Source organism: Jaculus jaculus, chromosome 3, assembly GCF_020740685.1.
Source record: "Jaculus jaculus isolate mJacJac1 chromosome 3, mJacJac1.mat.Y.cur, whole genome shotgun sequence".
Lineage (NCBI taxonomy): Eukaryota > Metazoa > Chordata > Mammalia > Rodentia > Dipodidae > Jaculus > Jaculus jaculus.
Window position 1 is genome coordinate 72,208,071 of NC_059104.1, and position 20,410 is coordinate 72,228,480.

The 20,410-nt window shown below is 41.6% G+C and overlaps 1 protein-coding gene across 1 annotated transcript in view; it reads left to right on the forward strand.

The window, feature by feature from the left end:
* Mphosph8 (M-phase phosphoprotein 8) overlaps nt 1-20,410 on the forward strand; it is a 113,129-nt gene that overhangs the window by 44,588 nt on the left and 48,131 nt on the right. Inside the window, exons 6-9 of the mRNA XM_045145517.1 lie at nt 8,203-8,328; nt 8,407-8,495; nt 18,490-18,630; nt 19,187-19,273. Coding sequence (XP_045001452.1) covers nt 8,203-8,328; nt 8,407-8,495; nt 18,490-18,630; nt 19,187-19,273 — 443 coding nt within the window. The remainder of the gene's footprint in view (nt 1-8,202; nt 8,329-8,406; nt 8,496-18,489; nt 18,631-19,186; nt 19,274-20,410) is intronic.

Consider the following 20,410-nt stretch of genomic DNA (forward strand, 5'->3'; position numbering starts at 1 on the left):
GGAGCTGGGCTCAGGCGTTGGGGGAGGGGAGGGATCTGCAGCTGCTCTGGTTCTCTCGCTGTCCACATGTTCTTCTACGTCGTGGTCTGCTCCTCGGTTGCTCACTGCCTCTCTCCCTTCACGTTTCCTGAGTTGCGAAGAGCACTGGTGTGAGTGGAAGCTCCCGCACCTGGCTTTTCCTGCGGCTGGAGCTGAGTCTGGCAGCTTTGTGTTGCCCCGCAGCTGTGGTTGGCGGAGCTGCCGGGCCGCCTTTTCGGCACCTACGGGCTCTGGATGCTCTGGATCTCTTCTCCTTCTCTGCTGCTGCTTCAGTTTCCTATACACCTCACTTTTTTTTAGTAAAAGTGTGTATTTTGCTGAGTTGGTTTTTTTGGTTTTTTTTTTTTTTTTTGGTCTTTTTTTTCCCCCCAAGCTGCTTTGGCTTGGTACCTAGGCCGCCATCTTAACCGGAACCCCTATGATTTTTTAATTTCTCTGGTATCTGTTGTGATTGTGCCTTTTTCATCTCCAATTTTATTAAGTTGTGTCTCTTCTCTTTTTCTTTTGGTCTATTTGCTAAGGGTTTATCAATCTTTATCCTTTTTTAAAAATTTTTTTATTTTTTTAAAAATTTTTTTTATTCTTTATTGAGAGTTTTTTTTATTCTTTATTTATTTGAGAGTGACAGAGAGAGAAAGAGGCAGATGGAGAGAGAGAGAGAGAATGAGCATGCCAGGGCTTCCAGCCACTGCAAACGAACTCCAAATGCATGCGCCCCCTTGTGCATCTGGCTAACGTGTGTCCTGGGGAATCGAGCCTCGAACCGGGGTCCTTAGGCTTCATAGGCAAGTGCTTAATCGCTAAGCCATCTCTCCAGCCCATTCTTTATCCTTTCAAAGAACCAACTTTTTGTTTCATTGATTCTTTGGATTTTGTTTGTTTGTTTCTGTTTCATTAAATTCTCCTCTAATCTTCATTATTTCTTCCTATTGATTTTCTGTTTGCCCTGTTCTTTTTTTTCCTGGACCTTAATGTGAAGCATTAAGTTGTTTCCTTGGGACCTTTATATTTTCCTAATATAGGCACTTAAAGCTATAAATTTCCCTCTTAGGACTGCCTTCATTGTGCCCCAAAGGCTTTGGTATGTTGTGTTCTCATTATCATTTGACTCTATGAATTTTTTTATTTCCTTCTTGATTTCTTCATTGACCCATTCATCATTTAGTAGTGTATTGTTTAGTTTGCATGATTTTTTATATGCTCTGTAGCTTTTCTTGCTGTTGATTTGTAGTTTAATCCTATTGTGATCAGATACAGTACCAGGAATTATTTCAGTTTTCCTGTATTTGTTAATATTTGCTTTGTGTCCTAATATGGTCTATTTTAGAGAATGTTCCATGTGCTGGTGAAAAAAATGTATATTCTGCAGCATTTGGATGAAATGTCATTTATATATATCTGTTAGGTCCACTTGTTCTATGAATTCATTTAGTCCAGATGGACCTGTGTTTATTTTTTGCCAATAAGACCTGTCAATTGATGAGATTGGGGTGTTGAAGTCACCCACTATAAGTGTGTTTGGTGTTATCTATGTCCTTTATTCTAATAGCATTTTTTTTTAATTGGGAGACAATAAATTGAAGGATCCTGCTTTTTAACCCATTCTGCAAACCTATGTTTTTTGATTGGGGTATTGAGGCTGTTTATATAAGAGTTATTATTGAGCTGAAAAGATGGCTTATTTGTTAAGGTGTCTGCCTGTGAAGCCATAGGACCCAGGTTTGATTCCCTAGGACCCACATTAGCCAGATGCACAAGGTGCTTTCCCCATTCTCCTTCCCTCCCTCCCTCTCCTCCTCTCTTGTTCTCTCTTTTCCTCTCTCCCTCCCTTCTTCTTTCTCTCTCTCTGAAATAAAAAGTTATAAAAGATTTTTAAAAGAGTTATTGTTGAAAGTGTGCATTTATTTTTGCCATTTTTTGTTTTGTAGTTCATCCGTTTTTACTTTTGCTTTGTTGTAGTAACTAGTATTTGAGTATGGTTTGCTTTTCCCACATTCCTTATGTGTGTGCTTTTTTTTTCTCTTCAGCATGGAAGATCCTTTCACATACTTTGTGTAGAGTTTGTTTTGTCTTCAAATAGTCCTTTAGCCTGCTTTTGTTGTGATATGTCCTTATTTCTCCATCTGTTTGAATGGATAGCTTTGCAGAATAAAGTAACCTTGTTTGACAGTTGTTATCTTTCAGAACTTGAAATAAATGCATCATTCTAAGCCCTTCTGGCTTTTAATGTTTGTGTTGAGTAACCTACTGTTATCCTGATATATACATGTATATGACTTGATTTTTCTTTCTCACTGCTTTCAGTATATTTTCTTTGGTTTGTATGTTTGGTAGTTTAATTATAATATGGTGAGGAGAGGTTCTTTCTGGTTTTGTCTGTTTGGTATTCTAAAGGCTTCCTGTATCTGCATTGGCATCTCTTTTCCAATTTAGGGGAAGTTTCTTCTATGATTTTTTTTTTTTTTTTGGCAGTTGGGAGAGGCTTTTATTGGGGTTCAAACAGGGAAAAGGGAATTGGCAGTTACAGGATTGGCTGACATTTAGCAAGAATACACATGTTACAAAATGATTGGTTACATTGCAGCTGAGGAACAAACGTATCTATGACCACAAGAATGTGTAACATCTACGTGGTCCTTTCTGATTGGTCCGTACTATGGGTGTGGGGCAGTTTGTGGTTTTTCCAGCAACTGTTGTGTCTTAACTAGGAAAAAAAAAAACTTAGGCCTACTAAGGCCTGTCTTGGTGTCACTCTAGTTTGGTCCTTCATTTCCCCCCTCTTCTAGTAACTATGGGGAGCCTAATCATGGGTCCTTGTTAGGGAATTGGCTATTGGATTTGGGTGCCAGAACCTGGTTAGGTTTTATAGGCACTGGGGGACCCTGACAGGTTCAACTTTCAGTTTAATGGTGTTGCAGTCCGGTTCGCATTGCTGTTAGAAATCACCCAACCAAGAGCAGCTTCTGGGAAAAAGAGATTTATTTTGGCTTATAGGCTCGAGGGGAAGCTTCATGATGGCAGGGGAAAACGACGGCATGAGCAGAGGGTGGACATCACCCCCTGGCCAACATAAGATGGAACACAGCAACAGGAGGGTGTGCCAAACACTGGCAAGGGGAAACTGGCTATAAAGCCCATAAGCCTGCCCCCAACAATACACTCCCTCCAGGAGGCATTAATTCCCAAATATCCATCAGCTGGGGAGCTAGCATTCACAACACCTAGGTTTATGGGGGACACCTGAATCAAACCACCACAAATGGTGAATAACAGACCATCATATGATTTTTTTTTTTTTTTGAAAATACGTGCTATGCCTTAGGAATGAAATTCTTCTCCTTCTGAATTCTTATGTTTGATCTTTTCATGGTGTCCCAAATATCTTCAAATTTCCATTCATACCTTCCTATTAGTTTGTCTTTCTCTTTGTTGGACTATAGATTTGCCACCTGGCCTTCATCCATTCTACTGGTGAGATTTTCTACACAGAGTTTTTTTTTATTTCACTGACTGTGTTCTTCACTGCTGGTATTTCTGACTGATTTTTCTTTATTATTTCTATTTCCTTGTTTATGTTGTGTATTGACCTCTTTATTTCATTAAATTGGTTTCCTGTGTCTTCTTTGATTCCTTTGATTTCCTGTTTGATTTCTTTGAGCATATTTGTAATCTTTCTTTTGAAGTCTCCCTCAAATATTTTCTCTAATTCAGTCTCACTAGAGGTCATTTCTGATGTATTAAAATTTTTTGGTGGATTTATATTGTCTTGGTTTTTTTGTGTGTGTTTCTTGTAGTATAATGTAGAGATTTTTGCATCTTGGATTAATTTAATGCTTGGGTTTTCTAATTATCTGAGGATTACAATCAATCTGATATTATATATCTTCAGGATAGGAGCTTAAGGTGCTAATTGTGGCTCTTAAGACTCTCAGAGTATCTACAAAAGTGACCCTAGGTATAGGGTTGCCTGCTATGAGAGTATTCAAGTAGGCTGAGTGGAACAAAATACAGGCAAATTCTAAAATTTAATTAAACAATGTACACATTCGATGAAAAACAGCACAGAGTATTTTTTTGTTTATTTATATGTATTTATTCGAGAGTGACAAACAGAGAGAGAAAGAGACAGATAGAGAGAGAGAGAATGGGCGTGCCAGGGCCTCCAGCAACTGCAAACAAACTCTAGACGCATGTGCCCCCTTGTGCATCTGGCTAACGTGGGTCCTGGGGAATTGAGCCTCGAGCCAGGGTCCTTAGGCTTCACAGGCAAGCGCTTAACCGCTAAGCCATCTCTCCAGCCCCAGCACAGAGTATTTATGCAAATCCTCTAACAATGTCACAGTTTCTGAGGATATGTGTCACCCCACACCCTTAATCTGTCAACTGGTAGGCTAAGATTTCTGGTCTGTAGAGGATTCCAAGTCAGCTTGTGACTGAGTGAGACCCTTCCCCAACAAAGGACAGAAAAGGAAACAAAGGCACTGTAAGTCAGGAAGCAACAAATGACAAGCCCAAAATATACCTTATTTAAGAATGGCCAATCCAGTCATCCATCAGATTTAACATATAATTTACCCTGACATGGAAGGTGCACTTCCGATTCAAGCCTATATACTAGGCTTATTTGGTGGGGACTGGCCTGGTATAATCTCAATTATCTTTTGGGATGGTATTGGTCTCAATTGCTGTGTACCTGCTTGGGTCCCTCTTTGTTGTGCTGTGGGCTCAGATAGGCTGGCTGAGTTGGTGGGTCACTGCTCTGATCACCTGTGAGGTGGCCAGTATGAGTGGAAAATCCCCTCACCTGGCTTTTGCTGCGGTCATGCAGACCTGGTTCCACTGCTACTGGATCCTCTTCTGCCTGCTTCTATGGTCTCTGGGCACTCTGGGTCTCTCCTGTTTCTCTGCTGTGGTTGATAATTTCTTATGTACCTCACTTTTTAGTAGAAGAGTGTATTTTGCTGGGGGTTTTTGGCTCTTTTTTTTCCTCCCCTTTGCTTTGGTGTAGTTCCTATGTTGCCATCTGAACCGGAAGTCCAGTATAGTGTTTATTTGGCAATGGAAAGCAAAGAAGAAAGGGCCACAGAGACCTTACCTCAGACCCATGCAGCTCTAACTGGGATGGAGAGAAGGTGACAGACATCACAGATTTATGAGGACAAAACAAGCAAAGGGACTAGAGAGATGGCTTAGTGGTTAAGTGCTTGCCTGTGAAGCCTGAGGACCTCGGTTCAAGGTGATTCCCCCCAGGACCCACGTTAGCCAGATGCATAAGGGGTTGCATGCATATGGAGTTCATTTGCAGTGGCTGGAGGCCCTGGTGTGCCCATTCTCTCTCTCTCTCTGTCACTCTCAAATAAATAAATAAAAATAAAACAAAAAAATTAAAAAGAAAACAAGCAAGGGCTGAAGAGATGGCTTAACAGTTAAGGTACATGCCTATGAAGCCTAAAGACCCAGGTTCAATTCTTCAGGTCCCATGTAAGCCACATGCACATGGTGATACACACATCTGGAGTTCGTTTGCAGTGGCTAGAGACCCTGGTGTGCCCATCCTCACTCTCTGTTTCTCTGTCTTTCTCTCTCTCTGTCTCTAATAAATAAATTAATAAAAATAAAATCTTTTTTTAAAAAAGGCTCTTTCCCTCTATTTCTGGGCAATAATTTTCTCCATAACAAAATCCCTTACATGAAAATCAAATTCCAGTTGAGTAAGCCCAAGATATTAAAATATTTTGATGCCAGGAATTTAGAAGACTACGGGGAATATCTTCATAACATTGTGGGTAAGGAAAGATTTTTTTTTTTTCTTTTGGGATGTATCATGTATCACGTACTGGCCTTGAACTGACTATGTACATGAGGATGACATTGTGCTCCTGATGTTCCTTTGCTACTTTCTAAGTGCTGTGATTACAGATGTATAGCACCATGTCTTTATGCATGTGTTGCTAACAGTTGTACCCAGGGCTTATAGTATGTTGATTATGAAAATCCTCAAAAGCTGGGTATGGTGGTATATGCCATATCCCAGCACTTGAATGGCAGAGGTAGGAGGATTGCCATGAGTTCAAGGCCGCCCTGAGACTACATAGTAAATTCCAGGATAGCCTATGCTAGAGTGAGACCCTACTTCTAAAAAAAAAAAAAAAAAAAATTGAAAATCCTCAAAAGTGTACATATTAACATTTTGGATTATCTTAAGTGAGCTGTGCAGAGATATCAAGGATTTGTTGCAGTGGTAGTGAGGAATGGACGTACGTGTTCCAGTGTTAATGAAATTGTATATATACCAGATGGAAGAACATACTGGCAATGCTTCATGGTGGGGGAAGGTTGTTGAAACATGAGAGTAAGTGCTTCTAGCAGGAGAAGCATCAGAAATAGTGATTTCTACTAACATGCAAGACCACACACCCACAATGACATTATCTATGCAAATAATTAGTAGCAATATGTGTTCAAGAAAAATGGGCAAAGACCAGAAAAATTACTAGAGGGCTGGGAATGCAGCTCTGCTGGTAGACTTCTTGTCTAGAATGCATGAAACCCTATGTTTCATTTTCCAGCACCATATAAACCAGGTGGGGTGCTCTATATCTGTAATCCTAGTGGTTGAGAGGTTGAGGAAGGAGGATTGGAGTTCAAGGCCTCAAGCTACACAGTAAGTTTAAAATCAGCCTGGGCCACAAAAGATCCTGTCAAAAGAAAAAGAATGGAGGCCGGAGAGATAACTCAGCAGTTAAATTCATTTGCTTGCAAAAGCCTGGTGACCCAGGTCTGATTTCCCAGTGCCCATGTAAAACCAGCTGCACAAAGTGGCACATGAATCTGGAGTACATTTGCAGTGGCAGGAGGCCCTGGCATACCTATATTCACTTACCCCCCCTTCTTTTCCTCTATCTGCTGTTTCTCTGTCTTTTTCTCAAATAAAAATATTTTCTACATATGCAAAGATTTATGCAATCCTTACTCATAATTTTTCATACCGAATCCCTTATTTCTTATATATATATTTCAGAGAGAGAAAGGACACACAGAGAAAGAGGCAGATAGAAAACGGTGGGCCAGGGCCTTCAGCTGCTGCAAATGAACTCCAAAAGCATGCCCTGCCTTGTACATCTGGCTTACATGGGTCCTGGGGAATCAAACCTGGATTCTTTAGCTTTGCAGGCTAGCACCTTAACCACTAAGCCATCCCTCCAGCCTGATTTCTCCTTTCTATGAGTTGCATAAATACTTAAAAGTTGATATTTCATAACTGTGCATGTGGGACTATAAATCCCAACACATGGGAGATTAACTCAAGAGGAGCATGTTCCAGGCCAATCAGGTCTACATAGTGAAACCTTGTTTGAAAGCACAGACTGGGTTATTGCAGGCACCTTCTTCAGTAACTGTATTCTTCATTGCTAGTATTTCTGACTGGTTTTTCTTTATTATTTCTATTTCCCTATTTATGTCTTGTATTGACCACTTTATTTCATTAAATTGGTGTCTTGCCGGGCGTGGTGGCGCACGCCTTTAATCCCAGCACTCGGGAGGCAGAGGTAGGAGGACCGCCATGAGTTCAAGGCCACCCTGAGACTACAGAGTTAATTCCAGGTCAGCCTGGACCAGAGTGAGACCCTACCTCGAAAAAAAAAAAAAAAATTTGGTGTCTTGTGTCTTCCTTGATTCCTTGCAGAAAGTGGTACATGCCAGACACACAAAATGACACGTGTCTTATGGCAAGAGACCTTGACATATGATTAAAAAATTTAAGGAGCTGGAGAAATGGCTTAGTGGTTAAAGTGCTCATCTACAAAGCCTAATGACCTGTACCTAGTACCCACATAAAGCCAGATGCACAAAGTGGTGCATGTGTCTGGAGTTTGTTCATAGCAGCTAGAGGCCCTGGTGGGTCCATTCTTTGTCTGTCTGTCTATCTCTCTCTTCTCTCTTTCCTTGCAAATAAATTAGAAGACAAATAAAACCAGATGCACAAAGTCGCACATGCATCTGGAGTTTGTTTGCAGTGGCTACAGGCCCTGGTACACCCATTCTCTCCTCTCTGTCTCTCCTCTTGCAAGTAACAAACATCATAAGTTTACTAGATAGCCTTATAGACTCATTTATAGTACTCTATAAGAATGTATGCCAATGAACTTTTGTGTGTTGCAGATGGCAGGCAACAAATTTTGAGTTTGGGCATGGACTTGCAGCTGGAATGGATGAAATTAGAAGATTTCCAAAAGCACCTTGATGGGGAAGATGAAACTTTTGACACAGCAGATACAATTCCGTATAGTGAGTGGTTTCAGGATTATTCAACTTCTTTTGCAAATTTAGATTTATAAATCTTAATTTACCTTTTTTTCATTTTAGATTTATTGAGGGATGCTGTGAAAAATGGAGATTATATTACTGTAAAGGTTGCACTTAATTCAAATGAAGAATATAACTTGGACCAAGAGGTAACATGTCCTTGAAAAATTCCATAAAGAAACATGAAAAATAGCTTTTTGGGCATAATTTGGTATTTCAGTTCTTTTAGTTACAAGTTAATGCATAGTCACTTGGTAAAATCCAAACTCTGAGCCAGACAAGGTGGCTCTTTAATCACAGTATTCAGAAGGCTGAGGTAGGAGCATTGCCATGAGTTCAAGGCTAGCTGCACTACAGAATGAGTTCTGGGTCAGCCTGGGCCAGAATGAGACCCTGCCTCAAAAAATAAAATGTAGGGCTGGAGGGATGGCTTAGCAGTTAAGGCACTTGCCTGCAAAGCCAAAGGACCCAGGTTCAGTTCCCCAGTACCCACATAAGCCAGTGCAGTGGCTAGAGACCCTGGTATACCCCATTCTCTCTCTGTCTCTCTCCTCTCCGCTCCGCTCCTCTCCTCTCCTCTCTTCTCCTTTCCCCTCCCCTCCCTTCCCTCTCTCTCTCTGTTTGCAAATAAATAAAATAAAATTTACAAAATAAAAAATAAAACAAAGAGTTGTAGAGAGCTGGAGAGATGGCTTAGCAGTTAAGGTGCTTGCCTGTTGTGGTAGTTTGATTCAGGTGTCCCCCATAAACTTACGTGTTCTGAATGCTAGGTTCCCAGCTGATGGAGATTTGGGAATTAACGCTTCCTGGATGTAGTGGATTGTTGGGGGTGGGCTTATGGGTGTTAGGGCCAGTTTCCTCATGCCAGTGTTTGGCACTCTCTCCTGTTGCTATGGTCCACTTATGTTCATGCCATCATTTCCCCTACCATCATGGAGCTTCCCCCTTGAGCCTATAAGCCAAAATAAACCACTTTTTCCCACAAGCTGCTCTTGGTTGGGTGATTTCTACCAGCAATGCGAACCTGACTGCAACAGTAATGTGGTACCAGGAGTGAGGTTGCTGCTAGACACCTGGCTGTGTGGCTTTGGCCTTTTGGAGCTGATTTTCAAGAGGAATGTGGAAGGATTTGAAACCTTGGCCTAAGAGACGCCTTGTAGTGCTGCAAGTACAGCTTGATGGACTATTCTGGTCAGAATTGAAAGATCTGAATGCAGTAAGAACTGTGGACTGTGAGGTTTGGCTCATGAGGGTAAGAAAGAGCTTTGCTTGGACTGGGCTAGTAGTTTCTGTGAAAAGGTTGCAGTTATGCCTGTGTCCTGAGAAGTTGTGCAGGATTAGTCTGCATAGAAACGAACTGGTGTGAGCAGAGGGATATGGCACAGAAAAAAGTGAAATCTTTGGTCCTAAAGTGCTGCCCGTTCACCTGAAAATTGTTTGAGAGATTACAACCATTGAGATTGGGCCAGCTGACCTACACTGGGGCCAGGAAGGATATAGACTTTTTTGAAGGGGCCTGAGTGCTGAAAAAATGTCCTGTTCTTCAAAATCTGCTTTATTTTCCCCTGGATTAACAAATTGGCACCCTACCTGGTATTGTGGAGTATAAGAAATGCAGGAAAGAGAGGGTCATTGAATTTACAACACGGTCTTGTGTTTTGGAAATGGCCATGGGCAGTGTGAAGCAAGTTTGCTGGATGCCTGCATGGAGACCCCATGGGGCCGTGAGGATGAACTGTAGATTGCAATGGAGACCAAGTAGAGATGCTGAGACCACAAGATGGCTGCTAGGGAAAGCTGCCGGCCCCGATGAAGTTTTATAGGACTGTGAGTAGCCTAGCTGGAAGGGTGGAATTGGAATGCCAGAGACTTGTCGCTGGTTAGAATTATCAGACTTGGAGATTTGTCACTGGCTAGAGTGTTGGACTTGAAGCTACAGAGTTTAATGTTTGCCCTGGCTATTTTAAATCTTGTAATGGTTGAATATTTCTTTGCTATGCCCAGTGCCATCTTTTGCAGTGTGAATGTTTATTCTGTGCCATTATGGGTTGGGTGGGGGATTTTTTGGTATTATGGCTCAGTTAAAAGATCTTGGACTCTAGGGAACTTTTTTTAATGTTGTATTTATTTATTTATTCTCATTTTTTTCCTTTCCTTTCTCTTACCTTTATTTTTTTTAATTTTTATTAGCATTTTCCATGATTATAAAAAAAAATCCCATGGAAATTCCCTCCCTCCCCCCCAACACTTTCCCCTTTGAAATTCCATCATATTACCTCCCCATCTCAATCATTGTACTTACAATACAATATAATACAATACAATATCAACCTATTAAGTACCCTCCTCCCTTTATTCTCAATTTTTATTAACATTTTCCATGATTATAAAAAATATCCCATGGTAATACCCTCCCTCCCCCCCTTTCCCCTTTGAAATTCCATTCTCCATCATATCCCCTCCCCATCTCAATCATTCTACTTACATATATACAATACCAACCTATTAAGTACCCTCCTCCCTTCCTTTCTCTTCCCTTTATATCTTTTTTTTATTAATTTTTAAATTTTTATTAACATTTTCCATGATTATAAAAAAAATCCCATGGTAATTCCCTCCCTCCCCACCCCCACACTTTCCCCTTTGAAATTCCATTCTCCATCATATTACCTCCCCATTACAATCATTATACTTACATATATACAATACCAACCTATTAAGTACCCTCCTCTCTTCCTTTCTCTTCCCTTTATATCTCATTTTTAACTTACTGGCCTCTGCTACTGAGTTTTTTCTCTCTCACGAAGAAGCCCAATCATCTGCAGCTAGGATCCACATATGAGGGAGAACATGTGGCACTTGGCTTTCTGGGCCTGGGTTACCTCACTTAGTATAATCCTTTCCAGATCCATCTATTTTCCTGCAAATTTCGTAACTTCATTTTTCTTTACCACTGAGTAGAAATCCATTGTATAAATGTGCCATATCTTCATTATCCACTCATCAGTTGAGGGACATCTAGGCTGGTTCCATTTCCCAGCTATTATAAATTGAGCAGCAATAAACGTGGTTGAGCATGTACTTCTAAGGAAATGAGATGAGTCCTTTGGATATATGCCTAGGAGTGCTATAGCTGGGTCATTTGGTAGATCAATCTTTAGCTGTTTTAGGAACCTCCACACTGATTTCCACAATGGCTGGACCAGATTGCATTCCCAGACTATGGGGACTTTTAAAGTTGGATGGAATGCATTGTATTTTACATCATGTATGGATATCAGTTTATGGGGGTCAGGGGTGGCATGTGATAGTTTGATTCAGGCTTCCCCCATACATTTAGGTGTTCTGAAGGCTAGGTTCCCAGCTGATGGAGATTTGGGAATTAATGCCTCCTGGAGGGAGTTTATTGTTGTGGTCAGGCTTATGGGTTTGATAGCCAGTTTCCCCATGGTGTTTGGCACACTCTACTGTCCACCTTATGTTGGCTAGGGGGTGATGTCCACCCTCTGCTCATGCCGTCGTTTTCCCTGCCATCATGGAGCTTACCCTAGAGCCTATAAGCCAAAATAAACTACTTCTTAGCTGTGTGATTTCTGCCAGCAATGCGAACCTGTGAAGCATAAGGTCCCATGTTTGACCCTCAAGATCCCAGATGCACAAGGTGACATAAGTGTGCAAGATTGCACATGCGCACAAGGTGTTATACATGTGTGGAGTATGAATTCAGTGACTAGAGGTCCTGGTGCCCCAATTCTCTCCCTCATTCCCTTCCTCCCTCTCTCTGTCTTGTCGCTTATTAAAAAAGAAAGTACAAGCCGGGCATGGTGGCGCACGCCTTTAATCCCAGCACTTGGGAGGCAGAGGTAGGAGGATCATCATGAGTTCGAGGCCACCCTGAGACTCCACAGTGAATTCCAGGTCAGCCTGGGCTAGAGTGAGACCCTACCTTGAAACCCACCCCCCCAAAAAAAAGAACAAGAAAAGTTTAAGTGTTGTAGAGAGACTTAGCGGTTAGGGCACTTGCCTGTAAAGCCTAATGACTTGGGTTCAATTCCCCAGTACTCACATAGAGCCAGATGCACAAAGTGATGTGTGTTGAGTTTATTTGCAGTGACAGGAGGCTGTGGTGCACCCATTTTCTCTTGTCTCTGTCCTTGTCTCTGTCTGCTTTTAAATAAATAAAAATATTTTAAAAGGGGGTTTGAGAGATGATTCAGTAGTTGAAACATTTACCTGCAAAGCCTAATGACCCAGGTTCAATTCCCTAGTACCCATGTAAAGCCAGATGCACAGAAATGGTGAGTGCATCTGGAATTTGTTTGAAATGGTTGGAAGCCCTTGTGCACCCCTTCTCTCTGTCTCTCTCTGCTTACAAATAAATTATTAAGAAACATTTTTAATAAATAAATAATTCCAAACTCAGTAGAATGTAAGTATACAATTATAGTCCCTGAAATTCCTGCCTTTCCAAATGACTGGTTTGGTTGTGATGCAACTGAGTTTTATCTGGAGTTTATTAAAATACTGTTGTGATAAGGAGAGTGGCCATTGTATTTTTAAAAATAAATACATATGTGGGCTGAAGGGATGACTTAGTGGTTAAGGCGTTTGTCTGCAAAGCCAAAGGACCCAGGTTTTTTTCTCCAGGACCCATGTTAGCCAGATGCACAAGGGGGTGCATGCATCTGGAGTTCGTTTGCAGTGGCTGGAAGCCCTGGTATGCCCATTCTCTCCTTCTCTCTCTCTCTCTCTCTCTCTCTCTCTCTCTCTCTCTCTCCCTCCCTCCCTCCCTCCCTCCCTCCCTCCCTCCCTCCCTCCCTCCCTTCCTCCCTCTTTCTCTTTTAAATAAATAAATAAAATACTTTTTAAAAATCTTAACAAATTTTATTTGTTGTTAGTTAGCTTGTTTGCAACCAGAGAAAGAGGGGGAGGTGAAGATTGGCATTACAGGTCTTTTTGTCACTGCAAACAAACTCCAGATGCATGTGTCACTTTGTGCTTTATGTAGGTAATGGATAATTGAATCTGGGCCTTGTAATGCTATATAAGCAAGTACCTTAACTGCTGATCCATCTCTCCAGCCCCACCTTTATTTTATTTTAAATTTTTATTTATTTGAGAGACAGAGATAGAATGGGTGTTCCAGGGCCTCTTGCCACTGCAAGCAAACTGCAGATGCATGGACCACTTTGTGTATATGGCTTTACATGGGTATTGGCGAATCAAACCCAGGTCATTAGATTTTATAGGCAAGTGCCTTAACCATTGAGCCATCTCTCCAGCCCTATTTTATTTTATTATTTTCTTGAAAGAGGGTCTCATTGTCAGGAGCTCACCATGTAAGTTAGACTTGCTACCAGCAAGCCTCTAAGATCTACTTCTCTCTGCTTCCTCAGTACTGGTATTATAGGCATGCATTATGGCTGACATTTTTACATGGGTACTGTGGATCAAACTGGGGTCATAATGCTTACCAATCAAGCACTATCTTCCCAGCCTCCGTTTTCAAGATAAGTCTCACTGTGTAGCTCAGGCTGGCTTTAAAATCACTATGTAGTCCAGGCTTACCTTAACATCCTTATATGCTAGGATGTAGTCCTGAGCCACCACACCTGGCTTTTAAAAATTTTTACTTTTAGATAGGCACATGTTATGTATTTCATGTATGACTTTTGAGTGTCTTCCTTAGACAAGATTATATTGTCTTAGTTTTTTGCTTTGGTTTTATATTTTTAAATTTTAATATGTTGCTTAAATGGAATTACAGTTCAGATAATTACATTAGGATTTTGATTAAAATTGCAGAAAATTAATTGGGCTGTAGGATAACATTTTTTAAAATTTTAACCATCTCCTTTTTAAAAATTTATTTATTTTTTTATTTATTTGAGAGAGACAGAGAAAGAGGGGGGAAGGAGGGGAAGAGAGAGAGAGAGAGAGAATGGGTGTACTAGGCCTCTAGCAACTGCAGACGAACTCCAGATGCATGTGCCACCTTGACGTGAGTCCTGGGGAATCGAGCCTCAAACCCGGATCCTTAGGCTTCACAGGCAATTGTTTATCCACTAAGCCATCTCTCCAGCCCAACATTTTTATCTTGAATCTCCCTTCATAAACACAAGACATTTACGTTTTCATTTAGTTACATAAGCAAAATTTGTGGATATTCATACAGGTCTTATTTCCATTAGTTGTATTCCTTCACATTCTATAATACTTACTTTTTACAATGGCCGTTTTTTTATTCACATTTATTTTCCTACTGGTTGTTGCTTGTAGATGGTAAAGCTGTTGACATTTGTGTGTGTGTAGCTTCCAGTTACTTAATGAAAAAAAAAATCCTTAAATTTATTTATTTGCTCATGCATGTGTGTGTTTAGGCAGGTACTCCAGGGTCTCTTGGCCCTGCAAACAAATGCCAGACACTTACACACACCCTTTATTTATTTTTAGCTTTTCAAGGTACTGTCTTGCTCTAGTCCAGGTTGATCTAGAATTCATTATGTAGCCTCAGGGTGGCCTCAAACTCACAGTGATCCTCCTACCTCTGCCTCCTAAGTGCTAGGATTAAAGGTGTGCACCACACCTGGTGATAACTTTTGTTTTGTTTTGGGTTTTTTTGTTTGGTTTTTTTGTTTGTTTTTTTCGAGGTAGGGGTCTCACTCTAGCTCAGGCTGACCTGGAATTCACTATTTAGTCTCAGGATGGCCTCAAACTCATAGCAACCCTTTTTCTCTGCCTCCTGATTGCTGGGATTAAAGGTATGCACTACCACACCCAGCAAATAACCACTTTTTGTGTCCAGTTTTATGTAGGTGGTTGGGGCCCCTGGGCTTTCAGACTTTGTAAGCAATTACCTTATTATTTTATTATTTTTAATTATCTTTAAAAAATTTTATGTTTGCAAGAGAGAATATTGGGTACACCAGAGCTTCTTGTCACTGCAAACTATCTCCAGACACACATGCCACTTTGTGCTTGGGTTACATGGGTACTAGGTAATTGAACCAAGGCCATCTGGCTTTTCAGCCATGCACTGTGGGGTTCCCCAGAGGGGTCCCTGCTCCGGGCTGTCTACGCGACCCCAAGCACACTCACGCAGGACGCTCTCAACACAGATTCCTCTCGCAGGAGGGGTGAAGAGCCCCTAGCAATGGGTTTGGTCAGCTTATAAAGGCTAAAACCACAGGTATGCAGAGTCATAGAGGCTTTCCAGCCGTGGGTCCCTCTGATTGGGTGGGGCCTACGGGGTGGGCTCGTGTCTGGGGGCTTCAGATATGTGTTGACCGTTGATTGGTTGTGTCCAGGTGGGGAGTTATCTTAATGAGGAACTAGGAGTTGTTTGTTCAGCTCGAGTTCTGGGAATTTAGGCATTGTATAAGGCATACAAAAGGTGAGGTTCCTCATGGTATGCTTTTTACAAAATGGAGGCGGTTGCAAAATGGCAGTTCTGTGGTTCAATGCAGCAGCAAGCAAGCCATATTACAGAAGCTTAAAAGGGCATGTTAGCAGAGCAACTAGAAAACAGTGCAGCAGAAATAGGGCAACTTTTATCCTTTCAGCACCTTTAACCACTAAACCATTTCTCTAGCCCTTGTTTTTTGTCTCCCCCCCCCCCCCCCCCCCCCCGTGGTAGGGTCTCACTCTGGCCCAGACTGACCTGGAATTCACTGTGGAGTCTCAGGGTAGCCTTGAACTCACGGTGATCCTCCTACCTCTGCCTCCCGAGTGCTGGGATGTCTTGCTTAGCCCTTGTTTTTTAAGGCACTCTATCCAAGACTGACCTAGAACTCATTTTGTAGCCCAGGCTGCCATCAAACTCACAGAAATCCTCCTACCATAAGTAGGAGTACTGGGATTAAGAGTGTGAGTCATCACACCCAGCTGTTTTTTAAATTATTGTGTGTGTTATATGTGGGGAAGGGGTGGCCACCTACATAAAGAAAGCACGCGTGTGGGGAGTCAGAAGACAACCTTCAGGTGTTGATCTTCCCCTTTTACTTGTTTGAGACGTGATCTCTCTTGTTTGGTTTTGTTTCTGTGAAGACCTAACTAGTTGACTTTCTTGCTTTCATATTCTCCTGACTCTGCATTCCATTGCCATATATGTATTGGGTGCTGGGGTCTAAACTTAGGTCCTCTGGCTTGCATAGCAAGTGCTTTTTAAACACTGAGCTACCTTCCCAATCTCACTTTTTGACTCACATTGAGTTTACACTGACCTCAAACTTGCTGTATAACCAACAATGACCTTCACCTCTCCTTTTGCCTGTACCTCTTGAGTGCTAGGATTATAGGTGTAAGCCAAGCGTGGTGGCACACACCTTTAATCCCAGCATTCGGGAGGCAGAGGTACAAGGATTGCTGTGAGTTTCAAGGCCTCCCTGAGACTATATAGTGAATTCCAGGCCAGCCTGGGCTAGTGTAAAATCCTACCTGGGGAAAAAAAAAAGATTATAGGTGTAAACCACCCCAACCACTTCATGAATTTTTTTTTTTTTACTGCTTTGTATTTTGTTTTTTGTTTTTTGAGGCAGGGTCTCATTCTAGCCCAGACTGACCTGGAACTTGGGAACTCACTCTGTAGTCTTAGGGTGGCCTTGAAAGGGTGGTGATCCTCCTACCTCTGCCTCCCAAGTGCTGGGATTAAAAGCGTGAGACACCATGCCTGGCTTGCTTTGTATTTTCTAAGTAAAGTATTGATTAGAGATAAGGCAGACCTCAAAAGTTACCATTCATTTTATATCATATAAACTCTTTATATTTTTAGACTTTATTAAGGATTAAAAAATTATTTGCAAGGAGAGAGAATGAATTAGAATGGGCTTTACATGGGTACTGGAATCAAACCTAGGCCTGTAGGCTTTGCAAGCAAGCACCTTAACTGCTGAACCTTCTCTCCAGCCAGGATTTTTTTAAAAAAATATTTATTTATTTTTATTTTAGAGAGAGAGAGCCTGAGGGGAGAGAGAGAGGCTGAGAGAGAGAATTGGAATGTTAGTTACACATACACAGTTGAGAATGAACAAACTGAATACAGTAACATCACTGGCCTGTTTGGGATCCAGAACAGTAGCATTGTGTTGACATGATCCTGTCTTTCCCAGCCATTCCCCTTCACACGCTAATTGTCAGCATTTAACAGCAGAATATATGATGTGGTGTCAGGTTGGTGTTACTATAACATTCTATCAACAGCTTTCAAGTCTGTGTTGTTTTTATTGTTTGAGACAGGGTCTCATGTAGCTCAGGCTGGCCTCAAATTCAAAGTATGTAGCTGAGAATAACCTTGAACTTCTGATCTTTCTGTCTCTGTCACCTGGGCACTGGAGTTACAGATGTGCATCACCACACCCAGTTTATTGGTGGGTATCAAACTCAGGACTTTGTGCACACTCAGCAGACATTCCAGCCTCTGAGCCACATCCCCAGACCTGATTTTCAAATCTATGAAATTCACACCATTCCTGTGAGCTGACTGTTAGAGTTCGGGGACTGAGAGCACACCATTTCTGGGAATAGGGAGTCCATTAGCTACTCAGAATGGGAGTTTTGGGGAAGGGGGAGGGGCAAGAAAACAGAAAAATCTGCAGTGGATTGCAGTGCTTTCACCCAGGTATGAGCAGGGAAGCAAGGGCAGAGATAGAAGATACATAGATAGATACCTAGACCGGCAGGGAGAGGCAGAGATGGTGAGACACAAAGAAATACAGTACAAGGATTTTTTTTTTTTTTTTAATCTCTCTCTCTCTGTGGTCCTAGCTGGCCTCACTATATAGTTCAGGCTGACCTTGAACTTGGAGCAGTCTTCCTGTCTCAGCCTCCCAAGTCCTGGGATAATAGGCACGTACTATCATATCTGGTTACTAATGCAGGAAATTTATTAAATTTTATGGTAACATTTATTTATTTTTAAATGAAGGGCTAAAGAGACTGCTTGGTGGTTAAAGCACTTGTCTACCAAGCCTAACGACCTAGTTCTATTCCCCAGTACCCATGTAAAGCCAGATGTACAAAGTAGTATTATACCTGAAGTTCATTTGCAGCAACCAGAGACCCTGGTATACCTCTTCTCTCTGTCTCTCTTCTCTCTTAAAAATTGGGGGAAAAAAAAGACTAATGAGATTTCTCCAACTGACACAGGATTCTAGTGGGATGACACTGGTGATGCTCGCTGCAGCAGGAGGGCAGGATGACCTCTTGAGACTCCTCATCACCAAAGGTGCAAAAGTGAATGGGCGCCAGAAGAATGGAACCACAGCCCTCATTCATGCTGCTGAGAAGGTTCAAGACTTTCCAGTACCAGATGATATGAATGTTTCTGTAGTGAAATAGGATGGTTACATGGTCACATAGCCTTATTTTCATGCTTCAGTTGGTCTCTGATACATTGTGAATAAATTTTTAATGATATTGACTGCTTAGTAATCAAATTCTCAATGTGACATTTCTAGTTATATGTAATTAACAATCAGTATGACTTCTAAGTGCACTATCAGTATTAATTTAATCTTAAATGATTTAAAAATCTTTTCCAGCTGAATCGAAGTATGTCTTTAGCTAGTGACTTAAATATTCCCTTGTATTACCTTTTAAAAGGACTTACACACAGAGGTTCTTACATAGAAGCCAGGGATTAAACATCAGTGGTATAAGCAGCAAATGCTTTGGACTTGGTATGCAGGCTCCTGTGGCCTCAACAGTCAAGAAACAGCATATTTCACCTGGATTGGATAGAATTTGCTGGGTCTTCTTTCTTATGACTTAAAAGTAAATATATATAAGATAATTGCTTTTAAAGAATTCTGGGGATTAATTTTTTAAACTTTTCTTTTAATAGAACTTTCTAACCACAGTGGCTATTCTTTTGGAAGCGGGAGCTTTTGTAAATGTTCAACAGAGTAATGGTGAGACTGCACTCATGAAGGCAAGTCTTTAATGTCTAAGCAGGTGTTCATGTTGGTGTTGAGGACTGTGAAAAGCATGGGAACAAGAAAAAGTCCCTGGAATCTAGTACTTCTCAAATGGTAGGAGAAATGGGATTAGCAGAGGGTAGTAGGGTGTGTCAGGGTCACACCCATCATGAGGCTTAGGGTAGGCCCAATGTTGTGCTTTGAAAGAATATACAAATTGGCAGACAAAGCATGTCAGCAAGAACTAGAATGAAAGCCAGGCGTGGTGGCACACGCGTTAAATCCCAGCACTCTGGAGGCAGAGGTAGGAGGATCGCCATGAGTTCGAGGCCACCCTGAGACTACATAGTGAGTTCCAGGTCAGCCTGGGCCAGGGTGAGACCCTACATTGAAGGAAAAAAAAAAAAAAAAGAACTAGAATGAGATGAAAGGGCTGTAGCTATTACAGTGAGTGAGAACTATCTTCCACAAGTAAAGAAAGGATGGGGAGGGAGGGAGGGAACCACTAGAACATTCTGTAAGATGACATGGGATTGGGAGTGTGTCAAAATGTAGTGGTGAGAAGATATAGCTATTAAAGTTTGGAGTTTTTAGTTTATTTAGTGAGGGTGGGCAGTTAGAGAATGGACCTGGTAGGGCCTCCAGCTGCTGCAAATGAACTCCAGGTGCGTGCACCACCTTGTGCATTTTGCTTATCTGGGTCCTGGGGAATCGAACCTGGGTCCTTTGGCTTTGCAGGCAAGCGCCTTAACTGCTAAGCCATCTCTCCAGCTCAAAAGGTGGGTTTTAATGAAGGGAATGGGTTCAGGAAAAGATAAGCAGTTTTCAAAGTTGTAGGGAGGTTCCTAAAATAAAGTGAATTAATAGTAGTCTGTACATAACTAGTTACATTTTAGAAGGTAGAATTCACAGGATGTGGTAATAGAAGGTGATGCCTGGTTCTACGTTAGGGAACTCTGACATCACAGGTGCAAACAAGAGTTATCAGAAGGAACCCATTGAGAGATAGAAAAATGAGGAAAGTCAAAGGTGAAAGGAGGCTGCTGGGAAAAACAGGGTGTAGGTGGGAGTATAGCATGGGAATGAGCACTTTCTCACAGAGGCATAGCAGTTGACTTCTGCAGTGCAAACATTTGCTGAAAGCTGGTCCT